At 40.4% G+C, this 18,821-nt stretch overlaps 1 protein-coding gene across 3 annotated transcripts in view; it reads right to left on the reverse strand.

Moving 5' to 3' along the window:
- Positions 1 to 11: 11 nt before the first annotated feature.
- CBFA2T2 (core-binding factor, runt domain, alpha subunit 2; translocated to, 2) overlaps positions 12 to 18,821 on the reverse strand; it is a 92,778-nt gene continuing 73,968 nt past the window's right edge. For 2 of the 3 annotated variants that reach the window (XM_012728399.1, XM_004687278.2), the window contains exons 4-11: positions 15,894 to 15,983; positions 12,278 to 12,459; positions 11,157 to 11,410; positions 8,827 to 8,912; positions 7,671 to 7,866; positions 6,211 to 6,279; positions 5,258 to 5,448; positions 12 to 1,762 (exon numbers count right to left, since the gene is read on the reverse strand). In XM_012728399.1, the coding sequence (XP_012583853.1) occupies positions 1,463 to 1,762; positions 5,258 to 5,448; positions 6,211 to 6,279; positions 7,671 to 7,866; positions 8,827 to 8,912; positions 11,157 to 11,410; positions 12,278 to 12,459; positions 15,894 to 15,983 (1,368 nt within the window). In that variant the 3' untranslated portion in view covers positions 12 to 1,462. The remainder of the gene's footprint in view (positions 1,763 to 5,257; positions 5,449 to 6,210; positions 6,280 to 7,670; positions 7,867 to 8,826; positions 8,913 to 11,156; positions 11,411 to 12,277; positions 12,460 to 15,893; positions 15,984 to 18,821) is intronic. The other variant, XM_012728400.1, reaches the window with a different exon arrangement.

The raw sequence follows: 18,821 nt of genomic DNA on the forward strand, positions 1-18,821 counted from the left end.
TGGCAGCACTGATTCCTTGGGGAGAGAAGGTGCCGGAGGCTTGGAGGTAAAGAGAGGAGGGTCAGGGTCCTTGGGCTCTCAACGGGTGTTGGCAGTTCCAAATATTTTAAAAGGTAGTGTCATTTCTGCAGAGCCAGGTAAGCAGTTGGAAAACTCCCTGAAGTTGGGAAGAAAAATTGGTCAGGTTCTCTCAGAATGGTTGTCACATTTCACAGAACTTTCCTTAACTCAAAGAGGGAAAGTGCCAAACAGATAACATAAGAAAAGGGAAAGTGATACTATATGCCTGATGCTAAGCTGCCCTAGTATATATAATGACAGGAAACCATGGGGCTTGAAGAATTCCTTCAGGTCCAGAGGGCTGCTCAGATGTGACCAGGCCTTGATGGTGAGGCAAGTTCCAGCCACACCTTATCACATGCTATGGGACAACTGCAGCTTAAGAGGCACCAAATGGAGACGGGAAGGAAACCCACACAGTGACCCAGACACGCGTGGTCTGAGATAAAGGGACAGAACAAGACGACTGTGCAAACGGCCAAGGTTGACAAATGTTTCTGTATTTCCAACAGATGATCCAGTCATTAATTTGACGTGTTAGTTTGGCCAACATGCTCAGAGAGAAGAGACTATCCATAATTGTCTCATTCTCTAGACGACCAATCCATGCGCTGGAAACTTATTTTTTGCACAAGCAAAGTAAGAGAGAAAAAAAGGATCCCAAACTAAAGTAGCCACCCAGGTTGGGAAATCTTGTCCAAAATGATCTGTGATGCTTGCTGGAAACTTTATTTATATATTTTATTATTATGGGTGCTTGTATTGAAACGGTGACTTCTTTTCTGTGGTTTCTAAGAATCTTAATAAGTCTGAACAGCAGGGTCGAGGAGGGAGTCCTGAGAGCTGCTTTTTGCCTGTCCGAGTCCTGGTGGGGCATCAATGGCATTTGCTGAGGTGGGAAATGGGGCTCAAGGAGCTGTGTGCCAGGGAGAGGAGCCACTCCTTGGCAGAGGGCTGTTTCCTCCCTAGTTGCTACCAGCTCCAGGCATCTGCTGCAGGAGGGCAGTGGACAGAGGGCAGTGCCCAGGACCAGCTGCCTCCAGCCTGGCTGGGCACATTCAACAGTCTGTGGCCTCAAGAGACAGGAAGGGGAGCTGGTGGTCTACACTGAAAGGGGGCTGGTCATGCCAGTTCCTGCTGGGAGAGGAATGAACCAGGAGGCCATGGAGGAGACAGCTCTGGCCAGCTGCCTCCGCAGAGAATGGCACCCTGGTTCCCCAAGGACACAGAGGGAACTGGGGCACAAGTCTATGGAAGTTTGGGAGCAGAGTCTGCTAGGCTTGCACTCCTGCCTCCACTGCACTTCCTGCTGATGGCCCAGAGCTGTTTGCACAGGTTCAGCACAGCCCCTTGGCAGTGTCTGTCATGCCACAGGGTCATCAGGGTAAGGTGGGTCTGGGGCTCAGAGTCCACTGGTGTCGATGGCTGTCACGGAGGCAGGTGTTGAGGAGCGGGAGGTGGTTGCTGAGGTCTTGTCCAGGGCTGGGCTTGGCACACTGCAGTCGGCAGACCTGGCTGAGGAGCCCCTCCCTCCAGGAAGCAGTGGCCGACCCTGGCTGTGGGGACTCTGGCCGTGGAGGTTCTGGCCACAGAGACGGTGGTGTCGCTCCCAGTCCTTGTGCTGGCAGAAAGAGCCACAGTATCGTGCGATATTGCAGCCACTGCAGGTTTCGCTGGCTTTGCGGCCACAGTTCCAGCAGTTCTGCAAGACACAGCCGTTAGTTAGTTGCTGGGAAACAATGGGGGCAGGTTTGTGTAACTGTCACCCACACTACTGAAGAGGGAGCTCTCTGGGGAGAAGATGGGCTTTGGAGCGACATGTACCCAGCTTATCTGTCTCTACAGTTACCTGCTTGTGCTCAGGCAATACAAAGTCCTTATCTGGAGAACAGGAAACTGCTCACCACATGCTGCTGCACTAGCAAGATAAGGGGATGTAGGCACATACCAAGCTTCAGTGTGAGGCAGGCAAAGTCCCATTCCCACTGGAGGTACGAACTTGTTTTGACTGATTTTAAACTTCAGCAACTAAACTAAACTCTTTCCCGGGGCCCCTCCACCTAGCTGCCTAGTATAATACCACACGAGCACATGTGTCTAGAAAATCATTTTCTCTTCCCAATGCAAGAATGATCTTGATTACTTTCACTGACAACACCTGATCTTTTAAAAATAACCTGGCAGAGGCTAGGATGGGCGAACAGGAAGGCAGGTGTTCTGCTACCGCCTTTGCCCACCCTCCATAGGTGGGGTGGGTGCATGGGGTCTGGTCATGTTTCTGCAGGTTCAGGCCAAAAGGTTTTCTAGCGGGAGGTCAGGTACTGCTAGGGTTTAGCAGAATCATCCAAGGGAGGGGAACAAGAAGAGCGCCAGCTGAGAATGCACACACTGTAGTATAGGAGATCTGAATCAGGTGAGGCTAGGTTAGAGCTAGAAGTGGCAGTGGTGAAAGGAGCAGTAGAAAGAAAGTAGAAAGGAGCTGCTGAACAGACATATTTCCCCAATCAGCTATGAAGGAGGGTGTAGCCCAGCAGCATCCCTCAGTCCTCTCCTCCCTTGGGTCCTGGTGAGGGTTCCATGAGTACAACAGGAGTGATCTGTGCCTGAGGACCCAGGGCCTGTGGTGAGACCCTGCGGTAGCGGGCCACGGGAAGGGCAAGGCTAGTTAAGGGATCGGGAAGGATGCGAGCAGCCGACTTCCCTGCCCTCCTCCAAGGTGTCCAGAATGCAGAAGCCAATCATGAGGCCTGCCCTGCCAACTCCTAGAGTGCGCCCTTAAAGACACGGTGCCTCAAGAAATCAGCACTCCTGTGAGTGTATAAAACAAGGGACGAGCGCTGAATGGGGCCTTGGGACCATCTAACCCCCTCTGCATGTGGGGTGGGCACCGACAGCAGGTGCTCTGTTGTCTTTGGGGGCTGCTGTGGAAATACCAGCCAGAGGGGTGGTCCCAGTTGCAAAGAAGAGCCTGCACACCCCTAGTTGAGTCTATGAGAACATCTCAAGCCATTCAGATCAGGGCAGAGTCCAAAACCACCAGCCCTTTCCCCTCGGCTGTCATTAGATTTCACATAGTGTAGGTCATTTATGAGCCAAACAGCTCCCACAGAAGCAGCATCCTAGAAATGCAAGAATGACGAGGTTAGCGTCAGAGAGGCATGGGTGAAAGGGACACTTTAATGTCTTTTTCCCTGTGGCTTTCCCTTGACTTAACCACAAGGCTATTGTGTCAAGATATTAGACAAAAGGTTTACTGTTATAGTTACCTTTCAAGTCAACATTCCTCAAAGCTGGAGCAGTATGTTTGCCCAAGTAGAACTCTGTAGTTAAGGTTCTAGACCTTCTGAGTTACTGAGCAGGAAGTTAGAAAGAGGATTCCAGGATGTCCTTTGTGAAGCACTGGCCATTGTTTATGCCAATTACTTCTCCAAGTGTGGGTGGGGGTGTGTGTGTGGGGGGCACCTCATTCAGAACTAACTCTGGGTCATATCCCAGACTTTCTGAGCTTATTGCAAATTTGGCCCAAACAGGGAATAACTCCCATTTTACAATCAACCTCTAGTCCATTATTTTTGCTGGGGACAAAATATGTCCTGTGGCAACGGTAAGGGGAACTTTCATTTCACTTCTCCACTGGAAGCACCACAGGGGAGGTACTCAGAGGTAGAAGCCATTCTGCCAGAGCAGGAGCTGCACATCTTACACATGGTCTGCTGTTAACAAAAGCAAAAAGCTTCCTAACTGCAGCTTAAAGGCACTTCCACAGCCACGATGAAGTTACACCTTTCTGAAAGCTACAGACTAGCAGACAGCGGCTGCTGCACCTTCACTGCCCACAGAAGGAAACTGACCCTCTGGAGCACATCACTAGTGTGACCGTCTAGGAGTAGAACCATGGCTCCTAGCCTCAGTCCTAGTGTGCCAGAAAGTCTCTCAGGATGACGGAGAAACTCCAAAACTCCAAGGGAACCTGACCTGCTAGATTCCAAGTATAATGTACTAGACAAAACAGAGAGAAACTGACCTTTCTAGTCCAAAGCAAATTTACTCAAAGCTCAGGTATTTCCATCCCTCCCTGTTTTGGAAGTCAAGTGTCTGCAATGCATGCTAGGTGTGCCTCACCAACTGGGTACTTTGCACACTGTTTTAAAATATAGTTCCACAGATGCAATCTTAAAGTGAAGCACTGGGATTTGAACTATGCAGTCCAGATCCAGAACAGTCTGCATCCAGAATTCATGCTCTTAGTCAAAAAGTTACACTCTCTGGAGACAGACACAGTTAAATATAGATATACAGTTAGATAAATATCAAAAAATACATATATTGACACGGATTGCTATAGATACAAAATTAAATACACACGACAGAAACAGAGGCGCCACTGCTCAAAAGCTAAAGACAAGAGGAGAAGCCGGAGCGGAGGGCTAAAGGAACTACATTCTCACAAGTCAGTGTCTTCACCAGAGCAGCTGCTACAGTTTTTCCACATCTTGTAGATGGTCATGTTATTTAGGCATTTTCACTGAAGTGGATTTAAAAACTAGGATTAGAAAGTAAAACCCTGCCCGGTGGTGCAAGGGCACTATGAAGCTATCCGCAGCCACTGCAGCCTGAGTTCGAGCCCTGGGCAGGGGGTGACCCACATGGCGCAGCAGACCTCCTGTCTAGCCCGCTTCCCCTCCTCAGCAGTGTACTTCAGTAGATCTGCCGGTTCTGCTCCCCACTCTGTTGCTGGTGAATCCTCTCATACCCTGCACTTCTGGACTATACCTACTCCCTGTATGCATACATTAAAAATAATAATAATAAAAAACAAAACAAAAAGCACACACACTCAGCAGGGCACACAGCAGCCCTCTCAGTGAACAGTGGGCATCACTGTCATACGATGTCCTATCAGCACCCCAAAATTCTGTCTTTTACTAGCAAATTTTCAAAATTTAAACCAATAGAATGAATCAGTATGCAAGACTGAAATACAAAATTTAATTTACTCTGTTGGTGTTTAAAGAGGTGCAAGGGAAAGCAACAAAATTCTTCTGGTACTAGATAAAAATTTTAATTGCCTAATAGAACAGGAGACTGTTTCTTACTGCCCAGCACTTGAGAAAAAGTGGATTTTGTCAATCTGGCCAATCCGGCTGCCAGCCCCTACCAGCCCCAGCCTGGCTCACAGTGCTAACGGAGCTCTGACCTCTGTGGACTCTTCCTGCTCATTTATGACGAGGAAGGCATCCTCTGCAGCCTGTCGTTTGACATCCGCTATGGTCTGTTCCATCCGCGCTCTTTCTGTTGCAATCACTTCAAAGGCTTTTTGCTCTGCCTCGGCAACGGCTTTCTGTACTTCTGACATGGCCTGAATTTTCACCTTATTCACAGCTTCTTCTAGAAGAAAGTGACAGTAAAATCAACTGGCCGAGAAATCTTTTCCCTCCCACCCTGTATCATTTCTAAGAAGGGACAAAGCCAAACGACTCTTCCAAACACACACAAGGATGAAGCTATATGCTCACTTATACTCAGCCATTATGCAACCATTGATGGGTACTGCAGGGAGTAGGACTATGCTAAGGACTGGGGTACCTACTCTCAGGCAGAGCCCCTATTCTCCTGTTTTGAGGAAGTGTAAAGGTGGATTAGGGCCATGATGTCAGTAAAAGAGATGAGGATTCTAAGGGTGAACATGGGTCAATTTTCTAAATGGCAGAGGAAGAACAAGGAAATGTATCTTAGTTGAGATGCCAGGTGAAAACAAATTTTTGGAAAGTCTTGCATACTACAATAAGGAATCTGACTTTTTTTCTAAAGGAAACGTGAACCCCTAAAGGATTCTGTGAAGGGAGAAAAGAAGACAGAGATACCAGCTGAGTGGCTAGGGTGATAATCCAGCTGACAGGACAGACTCTGAATGAGCCCTTAGGGAGTGGCACAGAGGCAGCCTTTAAGCAGAATGGTAGTAGCGGCTAAGGGCCTGGATGTGCTATGCAATGAAACAAATAAAAGGCAAAAGGCTTGTGTAGAAGCAAAGGAGAAGGTTGGGTGGCTCGGAGGCATCCAGTCATGAAGCAACTACCTTTCCCCTAAATATGTATTCTAAGCCTGCACAAACTAGTGAGTACACAGGTTTATAAGCAGACAGATACATACCAGTTTTCTTCCAAAACTCCACAGGCACATATCCTGCTCCTGACCTGCTGCTAAATTCCCGCTGAGAATCTAAAGAGAGATAAATGGTATAGGGACATAAGCTGTCTATGAACGACAGTTAAATTAGGCTCACAGTTCTCCGAGAAATCTCTGGTAAGGAAATGCTAAAATTTACGAAGAGTCATTCATGAAGAATGGAGTGAAACAGAATGACAATATAACTTACAATCCCAACTATCCTCATTTTTGAAAATGAAGAAGGTGCCAATAGTAATTATGACATGGTAACAGGAGTAAACCAGGTTGGAACAGAGTTTATCAGGCTAAATGCCTAAGCATAGAGTGAAAAATGATAGTAGAGATTAATTAATATAAAGCAATGTTTGAATAACACCAGCAAGACCTCAGTCCTGGCTAGATAAGAGCCAGCTTATAGCTACAGTTTTCTCTGCACTCTGTGACAGCCTACCTACATTCATGCAGCTGCGGTGATAGAAGGTTTGGGATTTGGATGTGATCTGAATCTGGGGTAAATTCCAACAATTTATTACAGGAAATATTTGTGAGGCCTTATATCATAAGGGATACCTGAGGATTAGCTTTGAAGTTTCTATGAAAGGAAATAGACTACAATTGTAAGTATTCTTTGATATATTACTATGCTAGATATCCCACCCAATGGTGCTAATCTATGGTTAGCTTAAGAATCACCTCTGTGGGCAGGGTAGGGGAATGAGAGCTCTTAATTACCAATGTCCTGACTTCAATATTTTTGGTAGTCATTTTGAGACTAACAGCTGTTTTCTGTGGAACATGCCAGGTCTATCATAACAAATTTGTTCTTTCTGAAGGAAAAAGGGAATTTAAAGTATATGGCAAGAGAGTCTGATTACAGATGTATTCCCATTCACAGGGGACCTTGGGATAGGGAATCTTTTGGTTAACAGGTGATATTTCAGGGGAAAAGCTGTAGCATTCTGAATGTACCTGGAATGAGAGAATAGTTTCTCATATCTCTGTTGGGAGAGGTAAGGTGGGACTAGAAAGTAAACATTCTGTAGGAGCCCTTAGTGGCTGTGCCTGGTGGTTGACAAATGGTATTTTCCTGGATGGGATAAGGAGGTGAGGTGAACACTTTCAGGGCTACTGTGAGGAATAAATATGATAAATATGTATCTAGTACATTCAGTCAGACTGAATTTAACAACCAGATACTCTTTGATCTTCACCTAAGATATACCTATAGAGAGTAAAACAGAATAAAATTGTAAATACTCCCATTTTCCATCAGAAAGAATGTTTCTTAAACATGTTAGGTACTAAGTACTTGGCATATCTTCTCACTTATTCTACTTAATTACCTTGGTCACTCAACTTCACAACTGAACACCATCTTCCCTTAAAGTAAAATGTAAAAAGCCTTTCTTGTGATCTTAGATGAGACGTGATGCGCCTCTTACCGTTGCTGAGAGAATCTGCATTCCCAGGACTATGTTGCCTGGAGACTAGTTCACTCCCAGTCTTTCTCATGTCTGTATTTTCATTATAGCGTCTTTTCCAGTAGTTCAGTTCTTCACGATCAGATTCCTGACAGCGCCGCAGAACTGCCATGGAACGCCTTGTCTTCTCTACCATTTCCATAATGCAATTCAGGGCCTGAGCCAGAGAGGAAGCCAGGCAGAGACGAAGACAAGGGCATTCAGAAGCAACCAAATCAGAACAGCCAGGACAGGTGAACAAAATATGAAGAATGAATGCTGAAGTATTTAATAGGTTTAGTAATATCAAGTTTACATTTCTTCTATTTCTTTTGAAATACACACACATGTATAATTTATTAATTTTAAAGCAATACCTTTTAGACTGAGGCTAAAGCAGTCAGATTTAATTTAATTAGCAGTCTCATTTTAATATGGTCCTTTAAATTCTATGATGAAATCGTATTGTCTCTACTTAAAATATACCAAGTCATCCAATGAAACCAGAGATTTGTATAAGAATATAATCAAAGAAATATTGTCCTGTGACAACATCTCTCAAAAAGGAAAAACTGCTATATATAAATAAACTTCACACAGATACTATATTTTCTCTTCCCTTTTTAGAGTGAAGGGAAATTCTTCAGATAGGAAAGAGCTTGGGCTTCTACTCTGCATTAGTATAATAATTCTCATTTGCATTTGGAAACATTCCATTTATTTAACACTTCCTATATATATTTGTAAGTCCTGTGATAAATAATTCATCACCCCCTCCAGTGTATTCAAAATATATTTTTTGCTAAGATAGGAAAATTAAGGCTAAAAGAGATAAAGCAAGTTGCCCATCAAAAAAAGGTAGAGAAAGTGGCACCTAACTCACAAACCTACATTTTTAGTCATTATACTGTATGACTTTGCCTGGCGGTGACCTAAAGTGATCACCCCAACCCAAAGATTTGGGAGAAGAACTCTTTAGTTCTCTGACTGGAGGAGTAGCAGATAAATCAGCTTTTACTGTAAAGGTGTTATGGCTCTAGACATGTGTATTTCAAACACATATGCTTCATTACTGCTGGAAATACTAAAAATTAAAAGTAATAAATAGTTGAGAAGTTAAACAAAATAAGATTCTTACATGATCAAGATGTTTCCATTCATCAGCCCATTCCCTTTCTGTCAAACGGTGGTCTACTAACTCATCTTGATAACCTCCATTTAGGCCTATTAGAAATGAGAAGAAATTAATTGGAAGAATACAGTGGACTACACTAGAACAGAATTCTACCAAGTAAATACACAGACATTCATACAATTATGAGCACATTTCTAAGGCAAAGATTCACAATGGCATGTAGGACCCACAAAATGGCAAAAGACCAACAAAGGACCACAACTCAGTATATATTTAAAAAAATTCTTAGAAGTAGATTAGGAAAGCTAAACAGTTCAAAAGACAACAGGTAAAAGAAATAAACAGGTTTGTCTGATTAAAAAAGTACAAGTACAGGTGATCGATAAACATATTAAAAATTGTAAGTAATCAGGCTATACAAATAAAATCTTCACTAAGATATTAGTTCATGGCTAGACACTGGGGAAAAAAATGTCAGTACCACTAAGTGTTGGTAAGGATGTGGCATGATGAGAAAGCTTAGCCACAAAAGAATAAAAAGAATAGTGGTATGAGCATTGGGAAACAACTTATTACCAAAACTTTTTTTTTTTTTTTTTGCTTATATAATGAAAGTTGCAGGAATGTAACAACTGTAAATCAAGGGCATACAGAATTAAGAAAAAATCCTGTCACAGGGCCTCCCTGGTGGAGCAAAGGGCTAAGTCTCATAATGATTCTGTATCTGTACTAGCAACTGCCTATTTCGTTATATTTTCTAGTGTAATCATGCCTGAACACTGTACTCCTTATTATAAAATTGTTTCTTATATATTATAGTTAGAATACTTAACCTAAACTTGTGATTATTTAAGATAGGTTTCATTTTGGAGACTAAAAAGGGTTATTGTATTTAGTAGAGGGGCTGGAGGAATGAACAGCTTGCTAAAAGAAGATTGGGGAACAATAAGGAATCCATAACCAGCCTGTGAGACAAATAGTTAAACCTAAATCATCAAGTTAGGGCCAAAAGGTCTTCCAAGTACACTTCAAGATGAAAAAAAGTTTTTCTAAAATCATTAGGAAAACCTGATAAAATTACTGACAGTTTTTAGCATACTTCTCTTTCAGATATTCAGATAAGCTGACCAAAAAACTGTATATGAATACAGAAGAAACCACTTGCAAATCCAGTTATTAACAGATAAAAAAGAAACACAGGGGAACAGGAACTGGATCATGTAGAATAGCTTCTAAGGAAGGCACCATACTGGGGAGGCCTTCAGACACCTGGGTCTGAACCTTGTCTCTGTCACTTGGCTGTTGTGCGATTTTTGGCTACAGTTGCTTTATCTCTCATATGCTGTGAGGATGAAATGAGATAATGTAAGTACAGCACAACCTAAGGGCACCTAAGACTCAGTAAATAGTTGTAACTGAGCACCGCTTCGTGTGGCCTTTGCTTTTAAGCTATCACTGTGTGCAGCTAGGGCCTTGTCATGGTCTAAACTGAGATCTAAGTCAGAGGGACACGGGCAAGTACATGGGTTACTGTCTTTTCCTCCACAAGTTATTCTGTAGTGGGAATGTGGTTTGGGAACAACCTGGAAGCTAGTTAGCTCTGACACATGCTCTGCAGTTGAACTTCCAAGGATCTTCCAGTCAACTTGGAAGAGCCCAGAACAAAGAGTACTGTCCAAAGTCGATCTTGAGTGAAGTGTGTTAAGGGATTTTGGTTTCTTACTGAACCTAATGGGTATTTAGAATGTATGTACCACACATTCCAAATGTGACAATGGTAGTGGCATCTCCATTTTACAAGTCATCTGCACCTCTGAAAGTCTAAGCAAACTGCATAATATCACACAACTATTGAGGATGTGGAATCAAAATTTAAGTTTAGATCTATAGCCATGCACTTTCACAGTAAGACCACAAATTTTACATCTTTCTTAATTAAAGATATTTTACTCTGAAATAAATCGAGTTACAGAAAAGTTACAAGGATATACAAAGAATTCTCAGATACCCTTAACCTAGAGCTTCTAAATGTTAGTATTTTATCCCACCTGCTTTAACATTCTTTATTTTTTCCTGAACATTTGAGAATACGTGACATCTACTTACTCTAAAATATTTCCTAAAACTTTTTTAATCCTAGTTATAGTATAGCAACAAGCTAGAAAGTGAGGGCAGCTGAGATGGACCAAAACTCTATTATTTTTTTATGTGTAATATTGTTTTATCTTATCAGTGGGAAAAAACAGTATTATTTTACTTTATCTCTGAGTAAGAAAGGAACCGAAGGACTCAATCTGAGTTTAAGCCATTACCATGCTACTTAGGTCACTTACTAAGATTGTGGTGTCTATCACGAACTTCTCGATGTTCTAGCATTTTGCTGGGTTCACGATACAGGTGGGAAGTTGCAATATCTTCCAAGGTATAGTGTTGAAGAGGTGGAGGAGTAGGATGGAACTGGCCCCCAGGATTCATGAGTGGTACAGTGAGGGCAGGGCTGTGTCGGGGAGCTGGGCTGATGGTACACACTCTCTTGGCTGGGGGCTCAGGAGGAATGGCATCTCTTTCAAAGCCGCTCTCTTCCCTCCTGCAGAAACACCAGAACAACATATTTGACTCTTTCAACAAGTGTTCAAGCAAACGTTTTCTGAATGCCTATTTTATGTTATGTACTTTCACAAATAGGAAGACTAAAAAAAAGATATGAACGAGGCAACAAGTACTGAGTCGTCTGAGTGTCAGCTGGTTAATAAAAATTGCTGGCTTATTCTAGCATAAAAAGAGAGTCAAATCATCCATAAGTGACAGGAATAGCAAAGCCTTATGAAGCAAAGAAGAGGTTGAGGAGCTGACTACTTTGTAATGTGATAGGGTTATAGGTGCAACTATGTTTAAGATTGTTTTAAATTCAAATTTACTATTGTGTAGGTTAGTAATTTGAAACAATTCTCTGCAAGGGAAAAAAGACACATAATTAATACATGCATGAACTGGTAAGGTTTTAGGTCACTAGCTTCAATTGTGACAGATTTTCTACTATTAAAATATTGCTTCTTTGACAAACCATAAAATATTGTAGTCACTCATTCTGAAATTTCCAGAATGAATTAATACAATTTCAAACTTGGTAAAGTTGTTTCATCAGTAAGTATCAATAATAAATTATTATGCCTTTTACAAGATTTCACAAATCATGAAATATATCTTAATGTATATTGTATTTCTTATGGTTTTGGTTCAATGAACCTCATGATCAAGTGCCCACAATGTTGAAAATGGGAATGCCTAGGAGCTTCTCCTATAGGTTCGAGATTCATTCTGTTGCCTGATGTTGCACCAAAGCAAATTCTGAGACCATACCTAGCTATAACCACAGAAATGAATCTTTTCTTTCATAATGTAAGCTACAGCTCTAGGTGGTTCCAGAAAAGCCAGCAAAGCTTTTTCTACTCACCTCTCTGGACTGGGCCTCTTGCCGTTCCCATGCACTTCCATGAGAAGCTCAGAAGAGTCAGCAGGTGAAGCAATACTTGTGTTGAGCAGAAGGTGCTCATGCTGTGCCAGGTACTGGGATGGGGTCTGCTTGGCGGCACGAGCACAGTGCAGCAGCTCTCGCTGCAGCAGGGGCAGGTTGGCCTTGAAAAACAGAGGCAGGGTCTGAAAGCAGTTTCCTTATTGTTGAGCTAACATGACAGTGCTCAGCACCTCAAATGGCTTTCATAAACCTTATGATACAGACAACAGCCCTCTCTCCTTGTCAGTCTGATCTTCATATGCCTTTCTATGTGTAAAGTAACCTCTCTTACTGAATTTGAGTTACTGATCAACTTGTGAGAGGAAGGGACTATGCTTTGTTTACCTTTACGGTCTAGTACAGACAAAACTACAAAGGTTTTTGAACACAATAATTTAAAAACTTATACATTTTTGAAGACTTAGATCAGTTACAGAGTTGATGCTGAAGTCATTTTTTATCATTACAAGACTTGGTTTCTTCTGAATCCCACCCCGTATCTAATAGCATTGCTTGACCTTCCCTCATGTTCTTTGTGACAGCAGTCATGACATTCTGGGAATGGTGATTGTTATGGCTAGACTGGAAAATAGAGCTTTGAAAAAAATACTGGAGTAGATAGGAGAAGGCCGTAAGACACCAATTAGGATGTGAGGTTGTATATGAACAGTGCCCAAACTGGTGCTATACTGTGTCCCGGTTGGGATGTTTCCTTATTTGTAAAAGGTAAATTAATTATGTACTGATTATTTTCCCTTCTAGCAAACCTTTTTTAATGGCGAAACATCATATAATATCTAATACAACTTTAAATTTAACTCTAACTCCTTCAGGAGTTACTTTTCTTGTATTTCCTGTAATAAGACTCTGTTTTTCTCTCCAAATTTAAAAGGAAATTAGACTGAGGTCATAATAAAAGCCTTTCTGCCAAGTGAAACAGATGAGCAATAAGAGTTTTAGTATATGCAAGTATTCATCCCATCACCAAGGGTTAACTTAGCAGGCACCATAATTAGTGACTGTTTTAAAGCAGAAATAAATTGACAAAACCCAAATGCTAGCCAAAAAGCTGCCATAACAACCCACCTCATGCTGTTTTTCAAAATAACAGTGTTAAGAATAGGGAACTTGATGGTATAAAACACTCTGTAAGTCTGTTTATAACCACAATCTTGTTGCGTCTATAAAAGCTTAGCAGGAAAAAAAGAAACATACCATGTCATATCTTTACATTTGTGCAATATACTCTTTGAGGAATTTTTTAAAATGCAAATTGTTTCCTCTTAACACAAATTTCATAATCTTTCTTGACTTCCAGAGTCTTAGGGGAAATAACTGTCTCATGGTTCTGATTTACAGAAAAGAGACTAAGAGAAGCGGCACAGCTGTTTCAGGGCTGAAAAGGGCGTCCAGGCTGTCCTGAGTGACCAAGGCATCAACACTATCAGAATAGATCCACCACTCAGGCCGCACCCAAGACCCAGCTGTTTTCCTGTACGTCTATTTTCTAATGTTAAAAGCTACCCTCAAAATCTTGTATCAGAACTTCAGCAAGATGATTTACCTTTTTGATACTATTAACATTTTCTTAGGAAATGATGTAAAAGGGGCATATTTATTTGGTCAACTACTTTACACTGTGTGAGTCAAGAGGCAAAACTGAAGATATTATTTCACTATGCATATAAAAGAGAAAATTAATTCCCACAAACACTGTATTGACAAAAGTATTGGCAAAAACAATTGACTTCAGTTTTCTCATTCTTTCATTCACAGATGCAGTATCTGTCCACTACTAATAAAAAGAATGGCATTATGGGGGGGGAAGTTGAAGGTAACAATTTAATTAGGGCTCAAACTTAAATATTCCCCATTGTCAAACTGACTGCAAATGTTCACAGAGTATAAGAAACATTCTTTCAGCACTGATTTTTGTATTCTCCAGGACTCTATAAAACATGTGGTAGCCCAGCTTGGGTCACTTTTCCATACTGCTTGATCTAGAGCACACTGGTATCTGACCAGAGGCTTTCTCGGCTTTTGAGTTATTTTACAATTCTGTAAGCTACATATGAGTGATAGAAATGCAAAATAATGGTCTATGGACATGCATAAAATTACATTCAGTTGGGGTTCAATTTGATTTCCCTTGTCCAATGTAGACTAAGTTAGTTTTATTTCTGTTTACACACTCAGATCAATAATCATAAATATAAATTTGCCTATTCTTTAGATTCTCCGCTCAACTGCTATAAAAACTTACATACACTGAAGTAAATAAACCTTATTACGTTGAGTTAAATAGAATGTTTCACATGTTCACTTTTTTATCTATATGAGTCATATATACTTGTTTTTTAATTTAATAGGAAAAAATAGTTACTTAATAGCGCATGTTGGACACCACTTTCACCAAATGAGCAAAGCAAATGTCACCAATTAGCAGAAAAATTAGCATCTATATCTCCTGATAGCATGTAATGATACCACTTGTCTGGTATTCCTGCCTGAAATGCACAAACTGGTACTGATTATGAGAAATACCAGAAAATACAAATTGAGGTCATCTGTAAAGTAACTATCCTGTACTCTTTAAAAATGTCAAGATCATAAAAGGCTGAGACACTGTTCCTGATTAAAATGTACTAAAGGGACATGACAGAAATGTAAGACATTGCTCTGAGTAAGTTCAGGATCAAAAAACAAAACAAAAAACAAACACCACAAACACCACCACTTTTTCTTTTGCTGAAAGGATATCAGTGGGACATGAATAAGGTCTATAAAAAATAGGATTGTACAAATGTCCATTTCTCGGTTAGATAATTGTACTAAAATATTTAGATGTGTCATGCCTACATTGTACTCTCAAGTATTTCTGAGGCAAAGAGTCTAATGATGCAGATGTGATGAAATAACACTTAAAAATCTGAGTAAAAGATACACAGAAATTTTATTGTATGCTTTGCAACTATTCTCTAAGCATACAATTATTTTAAAGTAAAGCTTTTTAAAGAGAATATATTACACATCAATTTAACACTGCCTTACCAGGTACGTACAACAATACTTAACATTGCTCCTGAAAATTATTTTCTGGGAACACTCATTTCAGAGGAATAAATAGAAGCTAACGTTGACACAAACATCGATTTCTCACAGGTTCTCCTGAACTTAGGGTATTTCTAAATTGCAGAGATTCTTCTCAGATCTAATTTATACTCTTCACACTCTGGTGGCACCCAAAAGATTTAACTTTCCTCTGACAAGAGCCCTGCCTCCATGCCACCCCCATTCCTTCTTACCCACTCACTTCCTGCTCCCCTCCTCTACCTCCTCCTTCTGTGAGTTACTAGTATTGTCACAAAAGGTCTTTGCAAGGCTCATCTCAAGTTTATCTGCAGACTGCATTCACATCTCTGTACCAAGCCATAACAAAAAGTTGCAATGTAAGAAAATGTGGTGTACTGTCCTAATCACAGAATAGGGAGAGGTAGCAGATCTTGAGGAAATGTTTAAGATAAAGTACATTTTAGTAGTCAGTTTTAAGAATTACCTTGAGGAATGGAATCACAAAAGGGCGAAGGGGAAAATTTGTAGCTTCTTGGAGCTTACAATGGAATTCTTCAATTGTTACTGTTGAATTCTGAAAAGAAAAAATAGTAGTTCAACTTCTAAAGCTTGACAATATTCTCCTAATGTAAATAGTGGGAACTGATTCCTTTTAAGCCCAAAGGAAAAGGCCAATTTCAAAGACATTACTGTACTTGAACGCTTCTTAAAAGTTAACCAGATTCTCTTTCCTATATGAAACAGGTAAGGCCTCCCTGATTTTCTTTTCTATTACTCTAAAACTAAATTCTGTTGTATGTTCAGAAGACTGGGGTGCAGAAAAGGGCAATGTCTTCCTCACTAACCATAAAGAAAGGCACTTGTACCGAGGTCTCTTGTATTGATGGGTTCATTGCAAGGTACCTCAGGTACAAGAAATCTAGCGGAAAATGTTTCCAGTGAATAGATCCCCAGCAGTGTAGGAAGTCAATTTATAGACTCAATAATCCAGCAATTAAAGTTATTAATTAGCATTTTCCCTATAGTTTTTCACAGGTTCTGCTTACCTCCTTGCTATCAATTCCCCAAATCATCCAAAACAGGTGAAAAACAAAAACAAAAAACGTCAGTGGACTTCTACCTTCACATGGTATCTTTGTATATCAAAGCACCTTCAAGTAGGTAAAGTTAAGATTTTAGCAGTCTTAGGAAAGTTTCTTTTTTAAAAGATTTATTTATACATACAAGAACTGGGGTACAGGCCAGAGGTGTGTATGTGTGTGTGGAGGGGGTTGGGGGATGAGTGAGCAGATTCTGCAGAGATAGAGTGGGGAGCAGAATAGGCTGACGGATGAAGTAAACTGCTGAAGGGAGCAGGGGTGCGACAGGCAGGGTCACCTCATTGGCCAGGGATCCAACTCATGCTGCAGTGGCAGTGGATAGCTTAGTAGTGCTGCACTTTAACCTGATGCACCACCAGGAAGGGTCCAGTCTTAGGAAATTTATTAATTAGCATTTTCCCTGTAGTTTTTCAAATGCGGCTTTAAAATGGGATTCTTAGACCTCTTAAGAGAATGTATAACTATAAATATTTTCCACAAATTTAGAAAATATTTTTATTTCAGTTCCTTAAAACAGAATAATAACAAAAACAAAACAAAACAAAGAAAACCCTCAACAATATAACTGGGCATTAATCTGAATTCTTGTTTTCCTGAAAGAAAAATTACCACTTCTTAGAACTGATTTTGACAAAATGGTCAATTTTTCAAAGACATAATATGTACTGTATGGTAAGCTGTGTAATTATTCACCAGCACAATGCTGCATTTAACAATAAAAAATAGAAAATATATAGGTTCACAAACAGTTAACTGCATTAAAAATTACAACACAGTCAGGCCCTCCCTGGTGGCGCAATTTGTTAGGACGCAGCACTGCAAGCTATCTGCAGCCACTCCAGTGCAAGTTCAATCCCCAGCCCTGGAGGTAATCCACATGGTGTGGCAGACCTCTATTGACCCACCCACTGCTCCCCTCAGCGTGTACTTCCTCAATCTGCCTGTTTTGCTCCCCTGTTTTGCTTCCTCAATCTGCCTGTTTTGCTCTCTGCCTGTCACTGCCCCTGCACTTCTGGCATGTACCCCAGTTCTGTATGCATAATAAATATTAAAAAAAATTACAACACAGTCATGCATGAGGATACTTATGGGGGAAAATTTATATGCACTAATTAGTGAGGAAAGGTGTCTGTAATATATTGTGGAGGGGGAAAAAAGTGTATGTTTTCTACTAATCCATCTATGAAAATAACACACACACATTTATATTGTACGTAAATGTCCACAAAGACTATTACAACAGTTATTTCTGGATGTAAAATTTTGTTGGGTTTTTCAAATATATATTAGTACTCAGGAAGCACAGCCACTGAAGAGAGATGATGGATATAACTATCATACACTTTCACAAGGATTTACCTTTTTATACATTGCAAATGAGCTTCTACTTCTATCATTTTTTTTCTTTTACTCTTTAAATTATCTTTAAGCACAAACTCTATGTAAATCTGCTGCTAGAACTATATAACATTCTGATATCTGCCTTGCTTTGAAACTCATCTGACATTTTAGGGTCTAGAGTTTATTAGTAATATTTTTTCCACAGTAGTCTAAAAGTGTGACCAAAAATGTTTTTCCAGAACAAAATAAAAAATGTTTCTCTCAACGACAGGAGAGCTCACAGTGCCTAAACTATTTTTGCAAACAATATATTTTATGCTGTATGCTATATTGTATTTCTGGGAATGTGGAATTTTAGCAGGTGTTAGAGACCCTGTGTACCAGACAGACCTTGGACTGAGTCTCTAACAGGAGAGTGTGGGTAGAAATATGGCACATGTAGCTGCATTTTCATTACTGGAGAAGAGTATATTTTGATGACCATTCTGAGGAGGAAAAGAGCAGTAAGAAAAGTCTGCACATGGATTTATCCAATTCTAGCTATGTTTCTTTCTTTTAATATCCAGCTGTACATCTTTATTATTTCTTTGCTATATCAATCTTAGCTGTGAGCACAATTATATGTAAAGTTTATGAATTCTTTTAGCAAATTTCAGAATAATGGGGTGGTGCAAGGGACTGATCACATTGCTTCAAAATGCCAACAACTCAAATGTCCATCAAGAGCAGAAAGTATAATTATGGTATATTTCTATAATAAAATGCTGTATGACAACATAACTGAAGAATCTGAAACTACATAAAAACAACTGGAATTAAATCTCAAGTAATGAAAAAGTCACTGATTGCATTCCATCTTACATAAAAGTTGTTTCTTCCATACTATACTAAAATATTTTTAGTCAGCAGTTCTTAAATTTTTTAGTCTCAGGCTCCTTTAATTTACATGGATTATATATATTTATATTATA

Source organism: Condylura cristata, unplaced genomic scaffold, assembly GCF_000260355.1.
Source record: "Condylura cristata isolate star-nosed mole 26May11 unplaced genomic scaffold, ConCri1.0 scaffold00022, whole genome shotgun sequence".
Taxonomy (NCBI): Eukaryota; Metazoa; Chordata; class Mammalia; order Eulipotyphla; family Talpidae; genus Condylura; species Condylura cristata.